The sequence below is a fragment of the Haliotis cracherodii genome, unplaced genomic scaffold, assembly GCF_022045235.1.
Source record: "Haliotis cracherodii isolate W230 unplaced genomic scaffold, xgHalCrac1.p SCAF_12, whole genome shotgun sequence".
Classification (NCBI taxonomy): domain Eukaryota; kingdom Metazoa; phylum Mollusca; class Gastropoda; order Lepetellida; family Haliotidae; genus Haliotis; species Haliotis cracherodii.
This window is the reverse complement of record NW_027266267.1, coordinates 41,184,191-41,208,164: the sequence shown is the minus strand read 5'-3', so window position 1 is coordinate 41,208,164 and position 23,974 is coordinate 41,184,191. Positions and strand designations below refer to the sequence as shown.

At 37.9% G+C, this 23,974-nt stretch overlaps 1 protein-coding gene across 1 annotated transcript in view; it reads left to right on the top strand.

Moving 5' to 3' along the window:
* Window positions 1-23,342, top strand: part of LOC139457383 (scavenger receptor cysteine-rich domain-containing protein DMBT1-like) — a 92,243-nt gene extending 68,901 nt beyond the window's left edge. The window contains exons 6-7 of the mRNA XM_071238788.1: window positions 2,838-3,004; window positions 23,193-23,342. Coding sequence (XP_071094889.1) covers window positions 2,838-3,004; window positions 23,193-23,342 — 317 coding nt within the window. The remainder of the gene's footprint in view (window positions 1-2,837; window positions 3,005-23,192) is intronic.
* The last annotated feature ends 632 nt before the right edge of the window (window positions 23,343-23,974 follow it).

The following is a 23,974-nucleotide window of genomic DNA, read 5'->3' as shown; positions in this document are numbered from 1 at the left end:
TGGGACGAGACTGAAACAGCTCATCACATAAACTGCAGAGAGATGATAGCAATCTATGATGCTCTCCAGATTTGAAAAGATTGCCTCATCAAATTATCCGTACTGATTGCCACAGACAGAAGGCTGAAGTCCAGTTCGCTGATGAAACTACTCAGCTATTTGCCTTGGCTGACTCATTCAGCTGCCAGAAGGATCGAGACATTCCAGGCAAACTGAACATACTAGCGGACAGCCTATCCCTGAGAGGGAGGATCGTACCCACAGAGTGGGCTCTTCCCCCAGACGTGTTTAACTGGATAACCTCCATTTGGGACACCCCACATCTGGACCTCTTCGTGACCTGTCTCAACCATCAACTTCTGGTTTATGTCAACTCAGATCCAGATAGATGCACTATCCATGGATTGGACAGGACTGTTCGCCTACGAGTTCCCTCCATGGTCATTCCTAGATCTCTCCTTGACAAGGTCATACATAAGTTGGAAGTGACCAATTGCACAGTCATCCTCATCGCTGCATCTTGGCCAAGCAGGACATGGTATCCCAGACTACTATCGCTCCTGATGGACGAGCCACTCACTCTTCCACTTCGCAAAGATCTCCTGCGTCAGCCCAAGTGGAACCTATTTTACTCCAATCTTCCAAGCCTCCATCTCACCGCCTTGAAAGTATCTTGTAGAGAATGCAGGTATGCAGGTTCTCCCAAGCTGCCTCTACTGCTGTCGCAAGATCATGGAGATCGTCATCCACCCAACTTTATGACAACAGATGGAACAAATTTGTCCAGTGGAGAAACAGGTGTGGTCTAACTAATGTCACAGTGGACATTCCCATGGTTGCAAATTTCCTTCTACACCTATGAGAGGATAATAACTTCCGACATGGAACCATTGAATGATATAGATCCACCCTCCATTCCGTTCTCAAGCTCGATGGATTAATGATCGGAACACATCCGGTGCTTAACAGACTCATGCGAGCATTCAGCCTAGAGGATATTGGCATTCCCCGGATCTTCCAAAAATGGAATATATGTCACTCTCAGAATCTTCGACAAATGATGAGTTAGAATAGAACTAAAGACATCATTTCATGATTATCAGGAAATAATAAGGTACTTCAGGTGAAGGTATCGCATATTGACTGATATAATCATAATACCCTATTTCAAGTCCTCTAAAAGAGATTCTAGACTAATTACCTCTTGAAAGGGTTTGAATCTGGAAATATACAAGAACTCATATTGGATTGCTATCAACTACACAGGGCGATACTAGAGGCAGATCCCGCCTTTCAGATCCTGTATATTCTGGCTATGATGTAATAGAGGTAAAGGATTCGCAGGAATTATCAAACAATAGTTATCATTGTTAATAATTCTAAGAATACTACCTTTATTACATCAGTAAATACTCCCACCATCCTCCCCCATTCTTTGGAAAGAAATGACGTTTTTCCTGCCTTTTTGCAGAGAAGAGCCGAGAAGCTACATGTGCTATTAGGGGAAAATCTAGTTGTGTGTACAGTCTGGAAGGTAATTTAAGGTACCAACGTTTACTACAATATCTGAAAAACTATTGGACCTACTCCAGTCAAAGTTGGTATGAGATTATTAAACAGTCATACATAACTGGATATTACATTTAAAGACAATCGGTGCATGAATAAAAAATCTGTCTATTTAGCTATCACTATATTTCATCAACAACCAAACCTGTTCGTCACGGGTGGAACGAGCATTCATTGAAACAGCCATCTGCATAATGCTACCCCTGCATCACAGGGCCATATGACACAGTTGAACCAATCAACTCAACTCGAAAGGGTGCATGGGAATCGCGCACGTTGAGACGCCCAAAGCTAACACCGTATTCGTGCGTGCTGATTCCCGTGCACCCTTTCGTGGTGAGTTGATTGGTTCAACAGCATTATGCAGATGGCTGTTACAATGAATGCTTGTTCCACCCGTGACGAACAGGTCTGGTTGTTGATGAAATATAGTGATAGCTAAAGAGACAGATTTTTTATTCATGTACCGATTGTCTTTAAATGTAATATCCAGTTATATATGACTGTTTAATAATTTCATACCACTTTTGACTGGAGTAGGTCCAATAGTTTTTCAGATATTGTAGTAAACGTGGGTACCTTAAATTACCTTCCAGACTATAATTGACAGTTGAGTGGATATCTGTTAAAGATATCAAGAGGTTAAGTAATAGTGTTCTCTGCAGCCAAAATACAGGATTTATGGCTATGATGTAATAGAGGTTGTATTGTTTTTATTATTAAAACTGATAACTATTGTTTGATGATCGAATATGAAAAATTATAAAATTATAAAGAAAATATCGGACTGCATGCCGCTGAACGTGAAGTGCCAAAAGTCAACAATGGCCGTTTCTGGTAATTGTGTGCCGATAAATGTGGTCGATACTTTCTTAACTCCCTTTATTTTATTTTTATGTAAAAAAACTACTGAAAGTTTTGATATTTTGCATGCTGAGCATTTATGCATAGCATACATAACTTAAAATATATGCAAAGCCAACTCGTTAAACTGTTATAGCAAGTTTCATTTTTGGGTGTCCTTCGACTATGTGCCTGTCGAATGGGTTTGACAGTTGCATTGAGAGCATTAATCATGCTGGAATTGGCAGAGAAATATTGTTCCACATTAAAAGTAATTATGTTTTCTTCTGAAACAACTGTTTGACCTTTTACTCATTCACACACTACACCAATTTTGTTATAAATCCATGGATTTCTCTAATTTCTTGGTGAGAAGATACATTATAAACAAGCCATGTTAACAAGCCTTATTGTATCTACTTCAGGATGCGGTGGGCGCTACACAGGCTCATCTGGCTCCATCTCCTCACCTAACTACCCTGGCAATTATGACAACAAGCTGTACTGTACCTTCATCATTGATGCAGGGGAGAAACTGATCACTCTTGTGTTTGAAGACTTCATTACAGAGTCATCGAATGATGTTGTCAAGGTATGTATAGATGTTGTTTTTTGAGGATGTATACTTGGTCATAATGGAATGATTTTGTTTTGTTTGTTGTTTTACGCCGCACTCAGCAATATTCCAGCTATATGACGGCAGCCTGTAAATAATCAAGTCTGGAACAGAAAATCCAGTGATTGATATCATGAGCATCGTTCCACGCAATTGGGATAAATGACATGCTTCAACCAAGTCAGCGAGCCTGACCACCCTATCCCGTTAGTCTCCTCTTACGACAAGCAATAAAAAAAATATACCTTTACAGACAGAAAATATGAGGTAACACTGGTATGATACTGATAGGACTGAGCCCATTCTTTGATCATCAATAAGATTTTTGAAAGGCTTTCAGTGTATGATTCCACAAACAAATGGCATCATGTTTGTCAATGTTGAAAAATTGATCTACAGAATGTTACCTCTTCCACCTTAGGCATGTACTATAAAGCATTGATTCCATAGCACTCGCATGGATGTCACCAACAGAAAATATGAAGTTTTTAGTGTAATAGAAACACATAATGGTTGATTTATATGTCTCTGTAATCTTCAGCTAAGTGTTTGTGATGTGAGAGAATGTTAACAGAAAATATATTCAATTCAAGCAGTGATTTACTATTTCCTGTGATAACCTCTGGTGATGTGATCATGAATACCTGTGTATCGATATATTAACCTACATGTATTGTGATGCCATTGGTGCAACACAAAACATCCTTGGTATTCTGAAAAAATATATATTTGTTCACCGCTTTCTTCCAAAAGTCTGATTTAGATTGAATTAATACATGGGCCTGAGTGACAACAGTACTACATTGTGTAATTTATCAAAATGAAAAGAACTAATTCATGTATATCTTTGTAAAAATATTTTTTGATGTTTTTAAAGTCTCAAAACAGTCTTGACCTATTGTAGCAATGTACGGTACTGTGGCTTGAAGAGAGACAATTTTATTTTATCAGTGGTGATAAAGATACATTTAAAACATACCTGCCTTATCATTGCCAGATCCCTGAATACCTATGATCAGGGTTATACTCTATCAGCAACATCATCTCAATGATTACTTCCATTCATAGACATCCCAATCCATGGCCATCCAGATCAATGTTTGGTCACTGACACATGCACATTGTGGAACTTGGTGTGGAGTGAGACACAAATCCTTCAGACATAAAGTGTCTCAGAGTTACATTTAACATTTTTATTTGTTTCTTTCACAAAATAGTCCAACAGTATTTCTATATTTTCACCTACTATGCTTTTCATATCTGATATTGGAACTGCACATGTGGCATTGCGAGAAAAAATACTGCCTATTTTCGAAACGACATACTGATAGATCAAATGGATTTGTATGCTTATGTATAACGTAACACTTTCAATGCGAAAATAACTTGTTGTAATGACAAAAATTGTTTTTCTTCTATGTCATCAAAGACAGATTGGTATTAAAGTGCTCAAAGATAAGGGACCCAACTCTAATATGCTTAGAACAAGGCCATTTTAACTCTTAAACATTGTGAAAATTTGCTTAAGATCACAAGAATATGTTTTTGTATTGTTTTGTTCATGAGTAATGAAACTGTTCTAACGCAAATATCGATATTGAAGTCATGTACATGAGCTATCATCACAAATCATAAGAGATGGTGATATCATACTGCATATAAAGATGAGGAATAATGAAATGGATGGCTGTTGACGACATTGTTTTAAGATACTCACGTTCACCTGATTGTTTAAGTGTCATTTGACTCACGTGACCATATTACTACTTGAGTAGGAGTTTTATCATCAAATGTAATTCAAACCTTTTGTTAGACATCATGGTGTGTCTTTCAAAACATCAGAGAAAGACATATTTCTATATGGATTTGTATATATTTCAATAAAGTTTCACAGTATTAACTCTTTCAACACCGTAGGCCGGTTATCCGGCCAAGAAGCATCGAGTCCCCAGACACCGCAGGCCGGTTATCCGGCCAAGCCGTAGTCACGTCAAAATAGTACTATAATTTTATGGACCTACCTGTAATATCATTCATTTATTAAATCTATCACATTTCACAATGTCTGAAATACATATTCCATTTCAATTGAACATTTTTTATCGTTAAATTAAAAAATTATTCACTATTTCCCGCGATGTTATTGAAAATAAAATTCTCTGACACACATTTCGACAACGGGTCCACATCGAACACGTCAAAGAAGAAAATAAAGACGTTTTAAACAAATCTTTAAATACATTATACAAAGTAATATATATAATCAACAAAAATATATATAAAAGTAATCAAACTTACATCTAAGTTATTATTTCCATCTTTTCGTGCGATCGCGTGTAATGTAAGTCAAATGACATCTCGGCTTTCGTCGCCTTGAATTCTCGGCTCGGACACGATGTTTAATGCAAAAATATATGCATGAAAAATCTTTGTCACAGCTCGTAACCTAGCACGATACATTCACGAAGTTCCATATTTTTAATACATATCGTGATTTCCTGCTCTAAACGTTCAGAATAACACGATTTAACAAAATTCTTTCGCAAACTTCTGTAATTTATCGAACACGAGCTTGGTATCACAGCTGTAATTTGATTGGCTGCCTTAGGTCACGTGCTCAAAATTGACCAATCACGAAACTTGTAGCAGATTTTGGCAAGAAAGCGTCATTAGAAACCAATTTTAATCCAATGAAATCGCTTGTTATAACTACAGAAAAAAAACAGTCGATGTTATGAGCGTGTAGATGAAGGAATAAGCTTTCCAGCGATGTGTCACATGCCATTCTTCGACGAACGTGTTATTCATACGAAACCTTGAAAACAGGGGTATTTCTTCATTTTACTGAGCGGACAGTCGCTGTTATCGGGAAATGAGTGATGACAGAAACTATTTATAATTCTTTTTAAAATGATTTCCCAATGATGTAAACAATGAAAATAAAACAGAAATAGGTACGTGGATATTATGAAATCATATATTTGCCGAAAATCGTCAAGTTTTCGCTTCCTTGGTCCTTAATCTGGATGTAAACAACGTGTTAGCGTACATTTTTTATTTACAACAAATTTATTTAAATTGTAAAGGCATTATTTTAAATAATGTGAAAAACGTAACTTTCATATTTATAAACCATAGGATCAGACCTTTCAAATGGTGTATAACATGTAGTAGCAAATATATGTTACAAGCAGGTATTTTCTTTGATAAATGTTGGCTTCATCTATCACACAAGAGTCTCTGGGAACTCGGTGTCCCAGCAGTAAACACTTCTGGTTGACTGGTGTTGAAAGAGTTAAAAAATAACGTTGGAACCAGAATTTGATGCTTTTATCATGGTATCCAAATCATGACAACCTTTGTCCAATATAACACTTTTATTAAAAGATGGGATACAGTGGAATCTGTCTAAACCGGACTTGCCTGGGACCAGGATGTAACTCCGGTTTAGACAGAAGTCAAGATTAGACAGAAAACTGATTCTAACAGAGTCATGTTCCTTGGTTTCTCACTTGAAATGAAGATCGAAAGATGTGTGTACATGTACAATAATACCTAAATGCTTTACTCAGAAGAAAGACTGACACCACAATATATACAACATACACTTACTGGGTACAACTGATATATTAACATCATACTTGCTGGCGATGCCTTGAATCTAAGCTACACTGGCTACGCTTACATGTCTTATGTAGTCATTTGAAGACAATAAACTACTAATCCAATATGATATCTTTGAGAATATCTAGAGTAAACAAGGAATATCTCAAAGAATGTGGCGATGACTCGTGGAAATTTGATACAAGAGTTGGCAATATTCATACACTACTATCATACAGTATATGTACAAAACATGACAAACTGTCAGAATTTTTCATGAACTACTTGAGAACCTGATAGATTTCTTTCATCTGTTAAGGGCCCTACCTTAGCATAATTGCAGCCATGTTATACATTTAGCAACTACATAGGGAGCCCGGGTTAGATTATGACCTCAGGACTCTTGCTGGTCATACATGGCAACTAAACTAGATCGGTGGGTCAGACACAGTGGCTTTGTTGAATGCTGCAGTCATACCCTGACAACGTGGGACTCTGCTCATGATATCAATCACTGATTTGTCTGGTCCACACTCGATCACATACAGATTTACAGAATAGCAGAATACTGCTGATTGCAGTGTAAGCATTCAATCCAACAGATAAACACATGCATTTAACATGCTAAACTAATTAAATGATCTGTCACAGCACTTCAGAATTAACTGACCATGTTCCGTTTGTGCATGCCTTATTTCTTTATGTAAGAGCTTCTGGAGAGTAAAAAACCTGGTGGGAAGACAAATCTGCTTAAGGAAGATTTTGTGTGAAACTGAAATGTATGATATATTCTTTTTAGTGCAGTTTTGAAACTGTGTCTCAAATGCACATTATGTTTTCCGGTCCAGTCCACATGTGAAAGAACTTAAATTTAGGTAATAGTCGCATTTTTAATATTCTGTCAGAGACTGAAGCCAAATATAATACATTGGTATTGTAAACTACTCAACACCCTTGGTTATGTACCCTGTCTGAGTTGCAAGCTCCTGTTTATACAGTACAAGTAATATACATGAATGTAGTTCTTCCTGTTCAAGGGAACGGTGATCAATACATTTAATGGCGGTGAACCAAATCAAACCAAATTCCTAATGACAGAAGTAAGATATTCAGCGAACAATATAAAATCCAGGTTAAGTAACAAGGTCATAATAAACCATTAGAATTATACAGCTACATTAGCACAGTGTTAATTTGACTCCTGATTGAAATAAAACCAGACATTCAAAGTGATATATTGAAGATTTACACAGTGTGCACACTGGTTTTTATGTTAAATCCTCCAAATAATCAAATACTTTTGAAGTCAATTCTTCAAAATAAATAAGTCCACAATAATTACTTCACAGGCTGTTTCTTTATCATAAACATAAAAAGCTGTTGACAAAGAGACGAAATCAGTGACTTCAATCTATGTGTGAGTCGTCATTATTTATTGGACCAATCTAAGGGCTAAACGGGTATTCAGCTGATTTAGGGAATCCCTTCCATAGTCATTCAATTCTTCTTGTGAATCTGGGAAGTGAGATGGGTTTGGGACTTTGTCAAGGCAAGTAAGGGTCAGACAGACTGTCTTCGGGAAATCTGTCATGTAATGTACTGCACAATTCATCGATGAAGCCTGCACGTGAATTTTGAAAAGCCTGTACTGAATGTGCATCTGCATAATTTTATTTTTTTCTGGATGTTGACTGCTGCACCATTAATTCGCTCTGCTGCTCCTTCTTCTATTTCCATGACAAGTGCAGACCAGTTATCTTTTGTCTCCTCAAAGGCTGTTTTACACTTGAAAATCAGAATCAGAAGAACATCAGACAGTTCACGTAATCTGGTGTATCTCTTCGCTGAATATTTGTACAGTTTGTAAATGTTATTCAGTGTTTCTCTATAATTAGCGATAGTCTTGGATACTTTGGCTGCATCAAGGGATGCTGAAGCCACCCTATGGGTGATTCAGTGCACATAAATCATGAAAAGGCTGCTGCCTTGTTGCAGTTGAACACTGACTCCACTTTGCTGTCAAGTGATACGCTTTCGTCATCAGACGCTAGACCGATAACCTTTTCGGTAGGAATGTTCCACTGTACTAACCCTTATTTCACCTTCTCTGTGATACACTCTGCCGCCCCACTTTGTACTGTAAAATTACCCAGCAATATTGTCTTATGTTTTTCGGTTAAGCACTATTCTGATGAGCATTTTCACCTGGATATGTAGTCAACAGTTTAAAATGTCAGCAAAGACAGGCACTTAAATAGAGTTGCTGTCAGTAATGATATTCTCATTTTTTCTGCATAAATACTCAAAACTAAAAAACTACCACTAAAATCTAAAAACAAAATATGATGTCATCATATGGAGAATCATATATGCCAAAGTGCAGCTCCCTCAGCCAAATACATGTATGCCTTTTGAGGGTATTTAAGAACTAAGAACTAAGCAGAACGTGTTCAAACTAATCAGGTACCAAATTCCATGACATTCTGAACAAATAAGGTAAGAGTAATGGCCAAAAGAATTGATCAGTATGGCTGCTGTGGCAGATCGTATTTGATACTCTTGAACAAATTGGGATGTCATCTTTGTTGGGAACAATCATGTGAAATTTTAGCTTCATTGATCCAGTGGTTTCTGAGATGATGTTTACAGATGATGTATTTTAAAAAAAATGTATGAGCATGGTTAAAATGTAAAGGTGAACATTTAATATATCGCAAAAAACGCAACATATATTTTGAGCACCACTACTAACTGCACACACCAAGTTTCATTAGATTTTAAACACAACTGACGGTAAGATTCAGTTTTCAGTATGGTTAAACTGCATAGGTCAAATAAAGGTCAAATTTAATATATTGATAAATATGGAGCATGTGTTCAGCCAAACAACTAATTACACATAAACTAAATTTCCATTACATTTTGATCAAAACTGACAGCAATGTCCAGGACTAGTTTCAGCTTGCAGTAAGGTCAAAGTGAAAAGGTCAAATCAAGGTCAAATCAAGGTCAAAATTTATAATATTGCAAAAAATGAAACATGTCTGTTGAGCCGCACTACTATTGCACATGCCAAATTTCATTTGATTTCATTTCTTTTAAAAAAAATTTGACTGAATAATTGTCTAAAATAGGTTTTCAATGTGACTGACAAGGCGGCCATATTGAAAGTTGGATTCGAACCTCTCTTGACAAATTGTGATGTCATAATTTATTGGAATAAGTGTAAGGATTTTCAGTACCATTGGATTAGTGGTTTCTGAGTAGAAAATGTTTAGGACGAATGACTCACAAAAAGGCCACGACATAAGTTCACTTGAATTTCAGTCAGGTGAACTAAGAAGTAAAGTCTCTAGAATTATTGATCCATGCAATATATTGGGGCATGTTCACTCATGGTACCGAAACATCAGTTCATCAGGAAATGTAACGTGTCAGGTTATTAGAAGTATCCAGATTAAAAAAACATTTACAATATTTTCACCTATATTTACAGCAACGATGGTTAGATTACCGCCACTGATGCCTTGAAACGAACCTTAGTTGTCAGAGAATGTATACATAATCGTCAGACTTTGACATGTAAAAATTCTTTGTTATTTGACTATTATATGCCAATGTACTGTTTACATGATCGAAATAGCAAGACTGCAGGAAGCCTCAAACATTGACTCATCATAACTGACTGCGCACAATATATGCAATAGCATTTTTTCTCAAAACATGTACCCAAGAATGGGATGTGTGCATCATACGTAAGTGCACACACTACACACAGCTCTGATTGTCAAGGGCATGTTTAACTTTGCTCTTGTGATAGGCTTTTTGTTAATTCAGTTGTCAGGTGTTATGTTGTTTCCTGGTACGTTCATTGGCAAATACATTTATAGAGAGTTGCACAGTAATAAGGAAGAAAATTGTGGATGGTTTCCGTGACTCAGGGATGTTTTTTTATAGCAACACTGAAATTTCTATTTGTTGTTTCATTTAAAACATGATGTGTATTCGTTTCAATTTTTGACAGGATAATGTTTATGCAAATTTGACTTCATTTCCTTCAAACCATAGTTTGAAATGAGCCAGAATTTAACAAGGTTTACATATGAGACAAACAGTCATTATCGATTTATTTTTCTCTTGAAGAAATTCACTATTGAAATGGAACGTTTAATTTTGTTCTTTTTTTTATCTAAAGGAACCGTGCACTGAGGCTATCTACTATAAGTTAATATCCAATATACTCAACTTGAACTGTAGATATCATTTATGCTGTTATGGATAACATTGGGGATAAGTGTCACAGGTTGCAGCGTTAAAATAACAACTCAAGTCTGAGGCTGAGTAGTCAGAGTAGAATACAGGAAGGACTAGTGACATTTCCTTGTGCCACTTTTGCCATTAACCAGATGGCAGCTCTGCAGGAGATCTTTTTTATGGACAAGTGCAAAATAAAATTTAATGTGCTAGTCATCTAAGGTGCTGCAATTTGCTGTGCCAAAAATTTATAATTATGACAAATCCTTCTACCTCCATTACGTCATTGCCATGATCATGAATTTTGGCTGCAATCACGCTTTAACTAAATCTTTAGTCTAGCTAGTTCAGTTATCTACTTTATTCAGCTAAATTAGGAACATATCTTCAGTAAGTTGGTTGATCGGTTGATAATCACATAAGTATAAAGTTGATGTTGTGAGTGTGAGCTGTCATGGCTTCCTTTATCTCTCCCTCTTGGTGCAAGTTGTGTGGTCATTATATGATCATGGGAGATCCTCATCCTTCCTGCTTGAAGTGTAGATATGTCTTTTGCTCTGCAGAGACGATATGTGAGCAGTGCACCACCCTCTCCCTATTGGCCTTCATCAAGTTGTCGGACTCCATTAGGAAGCCAGAAGTAAGATGGGGCTAAGAAGGCAGGGAACATCTTCATACCTTCTCCTTTCATCCCAGCCAGTTGTCTCCTAAAGTCATAACGCCTAAGACTCCTGCTCTGGGTGAACTGACCCCTGCCATCTCCAGAAGTTTGCTGGAGCAACTTTTTAACAAGCAGGTCGGCATTGGAATTAGCACTATTCACAGATGGGGAATGACTGAAGTGATGTCAAGATGATCAGACTAAGAAGAATGCCCTGGCCAAGAGGCCTCATGTGGGACAGACACATGAGACTAGCCCATCAACTTCATCATCAACTCGGACTGCATGGTCGTCAGATGGAGCACACAACAACACAACACAAGCTAGTCATCGGGGGTAGAAGCCCCAAGCTTTACCCATACGGGCAGTCAGACTCATGTACAACTATCCACGGGGAGACCAGTGTATTTACCAACCATTACAGAACCAAGTGGACCACCGCATTGGCCAGATTGCCAGCACACACTCTACTAATTACAGAGCATCATCCCTTATAGGGCCATCATGGTCACCTTGCTGGATCTTCTCAGAAGCATATGGTTTGAGCAACAACCACCAGACGGGATACAGCGCTTACCAGCAGCAACACCAGCTGCTTATTGAGGGACCTATGTCAACAGACTTCTATCCTTTCGGAATTATTGGAACATCTCTACAATCTTATGTCCTGCTAGAGCTAGGCAATCTAAGACAGAAGAACAGAAGTTACAACAGATGCCAGAATACACTGGCTGTCATGCCCCAGCTCTGTCCCGGCATGTTTAAGATACTCTTCTGTGTGTCATTCCACCACAACCGGAATCATACGAGGGTATCAAGGGAAGCACACTGCAATCCATCAGGATGGATCAAGTTGGACTTATGCTTGATACCATCGTCCGTGTGCAGGAGGACACATCAACCACCCAAGATGGATCCAGAGGCTACAGCTACTGTCACAGATATGATCTAGTGCTGTCTCGGATCATACTAAGAGGATGGTTATGTCAGAACCCATCATGGCACCCAAGGTTTTTAATGACAAGCTCCGGGAGATCATTGATGAAGTCTGTCAGGATACAACAGAACGGTTTCAAGTATCCACGATAAACTTGGCAGTAAAGGCCCACGAATCATCCTTTCCATGCAAGTGTTAAAGAGAACCGGCTCAGGAAGCATGGATGTAAGTTTGCCCCCTTGGGGAAGGATTCTTTACAATCCAGTCACGGAAGGGACATATCTCAGTATACATTGGAGTCCTCACATCAGCCTGACACAACAAGAGAATAACCGAAAAAGTTCCACACCAGTAGGTCAGGGAAATCGCAAGTTCATTCCCAACCATCCCATCATTTCCGATCCTTTCAACCTGACTATAACTATAGACTCCAATCTATGTCTACTGACTTTCAACATAATGCCGACTCCAGTTGAGTGGGAGAGCGTCTTTTGTCTCCAATCTATCTGGAAATTGGCAGCACTTCACGTCCAACCACTGGATTCTTATTTACAGGTCACCGTCATATTGATGAATGTGTCATCAAACAACAAACAAACAATTTTATTTGATGCTACCATAATAATGGAACCTATTACATGCATGGTATACACGACCCCTGATGATCCAGGTTAGAATTTTTTTTCAGCAACCCATGCTTGCTGTAAAAGGCGACTATGCTTGTCGTAAGAGGCGACTAACAGGATCAGGTGGTCAGGCTTGCTGACTTGGTTGATGCATGTCATTGTATCCCAATTGTGTCATGATTTCACTGGCTTGACTGGTCCAGACTCGATTATTTACAGACCGCCATCATATAGCTGGAATATTGCTGAGTGCAGCGTTAAACAACAAACAAACAAACACAACATATTTACAAGAGATGGGCAAGATAGGGTTCTTCCCTCTCTTGTTATGTGCAATCAAGGACAGCAGCATAAGTAATTCAGTACATTCATAAGTAACTGGACATCATCTGGTGTATAATCGATGGTGGACAGGGCTAGAAGGCATACTGTATCAATTTCTATAAAAAATAATTATGATATTCGAAGGGGCAGGCCCATTATTTATGAAAAGCAGGAAGTATCAAACACATGCATTATGAAACACTCCACAGCGAACTCGCATATAAAGTGACATCGCAGTTTGGGATGATTCAGTCTTACTGGATGACTGAATATGCAGGTGTCAAGGGTGTGTTGTGAGTACATGTGGACAGTACGATGACTCACACCAAGATGAACCATACAAATAGCTGGATACTGTATCTCTCTGTTGTGTTTTGCATTCTCATTGGAAAACTTCATAATGCCGATGGTAAGTGAATGCTCATATGTTCAGTTATAGTAATGTACTATAAAGAGAGGTACATTTTTGCATCCTTAACAATTGTATCCTCCCATTGTGTTTGTGTAATTGACATATTACATAAAGTTTCAGTGTATTGATGTCAGTTACATTTCATCTTTAGTATGGTGGCCTGTAACAAAACAAATCTGAATCAGACACACCGGGTGTTAATCACACGAGCAATGACCCATGTCATCTGAAGCTGATGACCCCAAACCTGTCATTACCACCCAATCCACTATTTTGTGTATCTTACATGCTGGATTAGCCATGGCAAAGTACTTTTACTAGTTTGACGATATTATTGGGGATAATGATGTTTAAAATGCTCTTGATAACAGTGAGTTACCTCCCTTCACATGTAGCATTGGCATTGAAGTAAGAGGAAAAAACCACTTCACTGCGATTATAGTTAGTGAAAGCTTTAGTTTCTGTTTACTGACGTTGATACCTTTGAAGTGTTACTGCTTCTGCATTGGTACAATCAAGCCATCTTGAAATACTTGTGTATTTTGTGTTCAGATAAAAAAACGAAAACAACTTCCTTATTCTTTGTGCAAGTGGAAAGTCACCCTGTCACTATAGTAGCTTTCAGTTGGTGCCAATGTATTAGTAGTTCTTATGAAAAACCTTATTCTTTTTGTCCCTGGCCGACATACCTTTACTTAAAGCAGGGACTTAGTATTGGGATCTGTCTGTATGTCCCATAGTTGTTGTTAGCAAATTATCTCCAGAACCTCTGCACGAATATGGTTCAGTGTCTGTGCCAAGGTATATTAGAGGTGTTTGCAGACCCCTGTTGATTGTGATGTTGTTGACTTTTCTTTAAAATTCATGGGAAGCATTTGTCCAATTTACTGCTTGTCAAGCAGGACATCTTCAGAACCTCATGATGGTGTCTTAGGGAAGTTTGTAGAACACAGTTAATATTAGTTATCTTATTTTCTAGGTCACAGAAAGCATTTTACCTATTTGTTGTTTGTTAGCAATTTTCAGTTCGGTTCAATGTCAAGGACATTGACTTATTGTCATCTAAAATGTCCCATAGATTTTTAAAAATTTGTTCATGATGTAGAAGAATGCCCTTTCAAAAGTTGATAAAAATTGTGAATATTTCCAAATGACCTCAGCCATCAGCAATTTGAAGATTAATTATTAAGATATCTGAAATAATTTCCATGAATCAGTCAAGTTGGTTGAAGATGTATGAACCTGTGGAATCCACTTTGATGGTCACACCCCATCCATGATAATCATTGCCTTCAGTATATAGGTACATCCGACCTCCCTGATTCATTTTTTTACAGAGTTAAGGCCCTTGCTCCTTCAACTAGGTGTAAATTGCGTGAAATGGGGACAACTTTTCTAAGAAACTACTGAAGTTACATGAATGAAAGTTTGCATGCTTATGTAAGACATACTTGTCAAGACTGAGTTCGGAAATTGATGTGTGAATTATTTCTTTACAGAGTTACGCCCTCTTGATCCATGATATTTTACTTGGTGCATGTGCTGAAGTTAGGTTATGTAAGAGATACTTATAAAGACTGAAGTTATTTTTCCAGAGATGGGACCTTTTGTGTGTATTAATTTCACATATAATCATTTTTTCTGATGACATAAAGCAGCCCAAGTGGCTTTTTCTTCTGAAGGCTCAATAGCACTCTTTTTTTATAGTCTATGTTAAAGGAGAGGCATAGGCCACCAAACAGTGGATGCCCATGCCTATAATAAAAACGAGATAAGAGTGGATTAAATGACCGAGGGTGTGCAGGTACTACAGTGATCCCTCGCTGCAACGCTACCTTCGGGGTCCAAATAATTGATAAGCGTTATGAATGATCAGTGGTTTAGCTGAGGTGGAGTTGTAGGTAGTAGATGACCAACAAAACAGTATACATGCTCTGCCTACCTACCACCATCTACGTTGCACGTTTCAGAGTTTAAAAAAAGATTAGAATAGAAGTTGTTTATCATTCATAGTGTAAAAAACAATTTATAGAGTGTAAATATGCACTAAAAAACATATCATATCCCTTCAGCGAATTCAGGCGAATAAACAGGTATAACAAACTTGGTCAATTAAAAAGATGTAATTTGATATAAAAAATCAGTAGGCACGATGATTTACCATTTAAATTGTTTTTCCTGCTCTCCCAAGCATTGTTTGATAAATATGCAGAGATTAAGATGACCGTGTGTATTTTCTCGTAAACTAAGCCGGAAATAGCGATCAGCTGTGCACACGTTTCCTCCCTATCTACCGGTGATTCAGTTAAAAAGTACCCAATGATACAACTTCAAAGAATTTTGATGCAATGCTCGGAAGAAATTGTATCTGAAATTATAATTTTATCAGGAATAATATATTCCAATGTCGTGTTTGTTATTTTAGTTGCAGCTTTCACTGTATATATTTAAAATTATAAGAACCATAAGCGTAGCACTTTGGTACAGGTGGTATGCAGGATATGTTTATGTATGGAACAATCTGACCAGTCACCGTAGGGACTTCCCGCGCTACATGTATTTCGATTGTGAAAACGTTATGTTGACATTTAAAACTGCCTCAAATATGACTTTTAACTAGTCAAGGTATGGCATTTATGATATGTGTATCCATTCTCTTGCAACTGAAGTTCGTTTCAAGGCATCAATAGCAGTAATATGACCGTGGTTGCTGAAAATAACGGCAAGTTGTACGATCTACCGATCACTTCGCATAAGATTTCGCTGAAATTATTGTAAACATAATAATAATTATTGAATGAAATTATGAATAAAATTGATAAACTATATTGCAAACATTAGTCCAGATAAACAATGTACACTTTTTTATAACCAGATATTATAGTAATAGGATTAACTTGCGTATTTCAGTTCATATTTGTTGACTGGTATTTCCGGTGTTACATAATTGCGGTGATCAGCTGATAATGTTTTTGAGATGGGGGGAAATAGTGCGGTAGAAACTAACAGTTTCAGTCCACTTGTCCTTATAATGATAGCATATATCAAAACCTTTAAAAATGTCAAAATTCTACTAGTCCTTAGTATACCTTTACTATTGGGCAGTTTGGCAAGGACTATAGGACTAGTGCCAATTTCTAACCCAGGGCAATAGTGTTAGCATGGGTGCGGACATTCTTTGCCTTAAACAGAATATTATACCGGAGGCACTGCAGGATTAGGTAGCGGAGTAGGATCATCACTCTTGGGGCTTTGGTAGACTGTTTGTTGATGATTGCGATGACGGCTTGGTTGTAGCAGTAGAAGAGGACCTTTTCGTTTGCTAGTTGCTTGCCCCAAAATTGGATGGCCAGTGAGATAGGGAATAGCTCCAGTAGTGGCAAGTCTCATGTAGTTCCATCCGTCACCCACTGGTTTGGCCATCTGCCACTAAACCATTTGCCCTGCAGGTAGGCCCCAAAGCCAGCCCCAGCGGCTGCATCTGTAAACAGCTGAAGCAAATGGCTGTCTACCTGTAGTTGATCCTGAAACACTGAAATGCCATTACTACTGGTGAGAAATGTTAACCACATTTGTAAGACTTCCTTGACCCAGTTGGTAATCCTAATGTTGTAAAATGGTTGGTTACTTTTGCTGAGCAGATCTATAAGCCTACGGCTGAATGCCCTTGCCATTGGTACAGCCCTGAACATAAAGTTAAGCTTGCCCCTGCGGGACTGAAGGGCCCTTTTTGTGACCTTTATGTTATCAGTTGACAGGATGTCTTGGATTTCCGCTGTCACCTCCTTGATCTTTGACTAAGATTGTCAGCTGTGTAGTGGGGCAGACAGTCTTGTTGTGGGCAATAGGGACCCCAAACTGTTCCAGTGTATGAACGCATCTGTTAAGGTTGTCTAAGAACTGGCTGGTGCCCGCTGTGCCTCCTGTTAGGAAGACCTCCAGGTAATGCATAATCTGGTGTTTGGAGGTGGGATTTCAAGAAGGTTCTAAATGTTTCAAATATGGCGTGAGATATGGAGCAGCCAAATGGTAAGCATTTATCAAAATAGAACTCACCTTCATGTCTTATGCCAACTGGATCGAAATTGGATGGGTGGACTGGTATTATTCTAAAGGCTGACTGGATGTCGAATTTTGATAGTAATGCCCCTTTCCCAGTTGTTGAACCATGTGAATAGCTTCACCAAATCTGGCATACACTACGGAGCAGGCCTCTGCGTCTATAAAGTCATTTAAAGATTTGATCTTGGGTTAGGATAAATGGTGAATTAGTTTGAATTTGTCTGTGTGCTTACCTGAATGTTGAACGTGGCCTGGCTGCTTCTTTGGCACCAGACCTATTGGGGATACTTGGAGGTTGTCCAGGGGGATGTCCTTGAAGGGGCCCGCCATCCTGCGACGGTCCACTTCCTTTTGTAGCTTTTGTTTGACGTAGGTTGCCGTGTCTTGGTGAATCTCTGATCGCAAGGCGACGTGTGCAGCTACCCTGGAACTCAAGCTTGAAACCAAAACTAAAACCCACCTATAAGTAATTAGCGTCTCTATAACTGACCTCAGCATATTGGCGTAACCAGGGTGCCATATCAATGAGATCCACTGGGGGAAGGGGCCATTGAATTTACCTTTCCTGGCGACTGGTTTGCTGTCAGAGATAGATTGGTTCCCATTCCCTTGAAAGCAATTCCTAGAGCTGTGGGAATTTCTGCCACACTTACCACATTTGTGAGCGTACTTACAGTTGTGCCTGCTACAACCAAACTTCTTAAAGTCCCAGCATACCTTACTGGCAATGTGCCCCTTCCACCTGACTGGTTGTCATACCGGCTGTGTGACCATGTACTGCACCCACAGGTCCGTGTCAATGTTGTACCAGCAGCGTAAGGAGTCCCTTGACATTCTGTGTGGGAATTGTTGGTCGTAGATCGACCAGGCTCCCCCTCCGAATCTAAGCGCCGCCGCCCCTAATGGTTTCCATGTAGGATAGCAACCCCTGCGCTGTGCGTATCTCAGAATGCCTGCTAATATATATACATGAAAATATGAAATGTTGCTCTTTTTGAAACCATGTAGGTTCATGATCATAATTTAGCTCCTATAGCGGGAAAACTAAAAAATTGCTGCTTCCACATGTATCTAAATGTTCACTGAGTGGAATTGTGGGTTTGTGTGGCTGCTTTATTTGTGATGTACGAGTTTAGTTTAGATTGATTGTTTCTAGTGGATGCAATGAAAAGTATATTGGAAAGACAGATCTTAAATTAAAAAGAAGAATGCTTTGGTTACTCAGAGATAATAGGACTAGTGTAATATATCAGTGTTTTCAGAGGTGATAGTATCAGAAAAGTGTTTAACAGAAACGTCTTTGCGAGGCATTTAGAAAATTGAGAACTAAGTAAGGATAAGATATATGGATGAACAGCCTCTTTATTACAATAGGAGCGTATCAGTTGGTGATTTGCTTAGTGTCAGTGGGCTGGTGGCTTTCACCTATCCCTACAGAAAGGAAGTGCTGTGCTGTGATGTGTCACATCACTTACTGGATAACAGTGTTAGAACCTACACCTAAACATAGCTCCTATGATAATAAAGAAGTTGTTCATCCATATATCCTTACCTCATTGAACAGAATTTGATATAAGATGTCTGTCCAAGTAGGAATTGTTGAGAGCAGTTTATCTGTCACACATAAGTAGGACATGTAATTCATCCTCTATTCACTTTGTTATTTGGTGATATAACGACAAAATCTTTCTGCATAAGTTACGGCTTTATATCTTTCCTCAACCTCGTATACTTAACTCTTTACTTTACTCTTAATTATGCTTGAATTGGAGAGAAATATCTTTCCACATATAAAAGTGATTATCTTATGTTTTGGAACCAACTTTTTAATTCATACTCATTCACACACTACAGTCATTTGTTTTTAAGTTCAAATTTCTCTAATTTCTTCATAAAAAGATACATTGTAAACATGCCATACATTCAAGCCTTAATGTTTCTACTTCAGGATGCGGAGGGCGCTACACAGGCTCATCTGGCTTTATCTCCTCACCTAACTACCCTGGCCATTATTACAACAACCTGCACTGTACCTACATCATTGATGCAGGAGAGACACTGCTCACTCTTGTGTTTGAAGATTTCAAATTAAATGTATGGAATGATTTTGTCGAGGTAGGTGTTGTTATTTTGTTTAAATGTATGCTAGGTATTGTGCACTTTTTTAAGCAATTAGAACCAATATGGCATGAAGCATGCAGATAAGTGAACAAGATTAGTGAATATTTTAGAAAATACTTTAGCAGACATCAAATAGAACATAATACTGATACGATACTGATATGAAGGACCCTATTCTCCAATCATTAGTAAGAAATTTGAAAGGCTAATGATTACACAATCAAACAGCATCATGTTTGTCAATGTTGGTGAATGGATATAAAGAATGTTACATCTTTATATTGTGGGGCTGCACAGTATTACTGGTATACCTTTAAACCGCAATATGAAATTGAAACAATTACGTATCGCGATATGTTTGTGATGTACCGGTATATTGACAATGATTTTGTGTTTTCAAATTTAACTTGCTTAACTCTTTCAACACCGTAGGCCTGTAGATCATCTATACCGACCAAGAAGCATCAAGTCCCCAGACGTAGGCCGGTAGACCGGCCAATCTGTAGTGATGTCAAAATAGTATATAATTTTATAAACCTACCTGTCATATCATTCATTTATTATCCCCCGCCATGAAGTGGAAGGTGGATAAAGGAATGAGTGCCGTCCGTCCCTCCCTCCGTCCTTCCATCCGTCCGTCCGTCCAGCCGTCACATTTCGTTTCCGGAGCAGATCTTGAAAACCGTACCATTTTTCTTCACCATATTTGGCACATAGATAGGCCTACTGGTGAACTGGTGTCTTTTGATAGTTTGGGATTTAATTTTTTATTTTTTTAATAGTTTCAATGGCAACGACTTTAACTTAGACTGAAAATGCCGGTAGTCCTCGTTTCCGGAGCAGATCTTGAAAACCGTACCATATTTCTTCACCAAACTTGGCAAATAATGTCATCTCACAGTATTGAATACATTTCCTTTCTTGTTGGTAAGTTCTGCATTGCTTGAGTATATGTTCCTCCAAAAGTGTCATGGACACAGTTGTTACATTCACTGACTAACTTCATGCAGAAACACAACTCATTACAAATACAACAGTGTAACTGATCTTAAACCTACTCAACTGTATGAACACTATATATTCTTGTCAACCATGGTCTGTACTTAACTTCTCTCCTAATTGTAATAAAGAAGTTGTTCGTCCATATGTCTCATCCTTATTCATTACAAATACAGGTACATATTCTATCATAAACTGCAGATGGCAAAACAACACCAGTAATAACTTTTTTTAGTGCTGCAATTAGGCCATTTACAAAAAGGCCCAGTGAACATAGTTCACAGGAGCTAATGCATTGCACACAACCGGATATGTCATATCGGCGGGGATTGTGAGTATTTCATGCTTGTTAAATCTATCACATTACACAATGTCTGAAATACATATCCCATTTCAATTATCATTTTATAATTTTTTATTGATAGATTAAGAAATTATTCACTATTGCCTGCAATGTTATTAAAAGTAGGTAAGTAGATTTTATGAAATCTTATATGACAATTTTAGCTTCCTTGGTCCTAAATCTGGACGTTATGAATGTGTTAGCTTACATCTTTTTATTTACCGCAAACTTAATTAATTTGTAAATGCATTATTCAAATAGTATGATAAACATAACTTTCATATTTATAAACAATAGGATCAGACCTTTCAAATGGTGTATAGGATACAGCAGCAAAGATGTTTTACAAGCAGAGATTTCTGTTCGTAAACAGTCGTGCAGATTTCGGTCAATTGCAGGATTTGCAAAGCATTTGCACTGCCAACTCGTCAACAGATATTTTCCAAACCTTTTCATGTTTTTAATCAAGGTGCTCGCGTGATTTGATGCGCTTCTCGATGTAAGACCCGTTTTATCAAAATATAGATCTTGATAATTGATCAGATAGTCTTCATTTTGCAAGTGATGGAATCTGATTAGTTCATAGGAGAGGCTTAGAAGGGACATAACTCGTAATAACCACTGGTGGCGCTACAATCGAGGCCAGGATTTACAGCCTAGTTCGGCAAGGGTGGCAACTTGACTTTTAAAGTCAGTTAACTCTCTTGCGTCGTGAAGATGCTATCACACAAGAGTCTCTGGAAACTCATTGTCACAGCAGTAAACGCTTCTGGTTGACTGGTGTTGAAAGAGTTTCAACAACTGATATTGTCAGTCTATTTACCTACGATGTCATTGTGATTAAACTTTGCGAACATCTCTTTGAAAAACCATTACAAGCTTACGTTACCACAAAGACTGGACCCATATACATAAATACCTCCATTTCTTCCTGAACCTATGAGCAAAACGCATCCATGATCACTGAGTCTAGAGCATATACAGAGTGAGATCTTTATTTAATCCATACGATAAACTAATGTTCATTCATTAAGATATTGATGAGTGTTGGGAACAGTCCCTTTGAATATTTATGATTTAACACACACATTTATATACAGTTTGACAGATTATAAAAATATGAATATCAAAATTTATCACCACTTGCCAAGTTCACTAAAATGTCACCAGTGGGAAGTTGTCACAGATAAACATGAATGCTAACCATGTCTGATCTTCTTTTACCATGGAATGCATGAACTGGTTGAGTGACTTCTTTCCATCATACTAAAGAAAACACTGCAACATAAATGTTTTGGCACACTGTGATATTAAAAATCAGTAACGTAGTCATCAAAATGCTTGGGCGGTCTCCTTTGTCTGATGGGATGCCTCTGAAGAGGTAATCTGGGCAAGTCCTGGACAGGTGTGCTATCATTGGAAATAACTCTTACAAATACAAAACCTTAATTACATCAATGACTGAAATCCTCTACTTTGGCTGTAATCACACTAAAATCTTTAGATTTTTAACAAGTCCTCTTCATTGTCTATAAGCTATCATCATGTTTGAGACCTAACACAGGAATTTGTAGTTATTATTGGTATTTTTATTTTTGTATAGCTGTGAATTCATGTGGACCGTTCAAATTGTACCCAGTATTTAATTTTGAGACGTCTCATTGTCAGAGTGTCTGCCGCGAGCATTCTAGAAAATGTCATAATAGAAATACGGCGTAAAACAACAAACGAAAAAGAAAAACAGATAATTCCAGAAAAATCTTCATTTCCTTGACCTACATAATGTAGATTTACATGTAATTACTCCATTTGTAATCTGCAGGTTTATGACGCCTCTGACAACCTCCTTGTCCATCTAAGTGGAGACAGACAGCGCTACATTGTCCAGTCAGCCGTCTACTACCGTGTTGTGTTTACTACAGATGGATATCATACCTGGAAGGGATTTAAGGCTGTATGGACAGGTATGTAGATGTGTACTTCCATGATATTTTGCTTGCTTTGTAATTTGTCCCCATTTACTTCTTATCACTTCTATCACTTCACTATCCCCCTACCATGGGGCACATTTGAAATTAGTTCATATAGTAGTGCATATAGATGGAGAAAGGGAGACTAACTTTAGAATCTTTTTTATACAGTATCAATTTTTAATAACTCAATCTTGACAACTTCACTTAAACTTCAATGTGATAATATTTAAACCCACTGTTAGGAAGTAGGCTGGTTCAGATGCCGTTTGTAAATTGTGGTTTGTGTTTTTCTTCACAATAATTCACCATATATATACCTTGTACAAGTTCCTTTGTCAAGTGGTATGCCTCTCAAATAGGTAATTATGGTATCGGTTCTTTGACAACCAAGTGCAGGTCTTTTTTTTATAGAAAATCCAACAAACCACAACAATTTCAGTATTTGGTTAATATGAGTATAAAGTTTCATAGAAGATATATTAAAAGAAATATGGATATATCTGGTTGTAAAGGTACGCCCTGGTAATGAAAGAAACCTGAATTTTGGTAAAGTAATAAAATATTAAATGGTTTCCAATTTATGCTTCTTCAAACTAAATGTGATTGCTAAATGGACGAAGAGACTCATGGA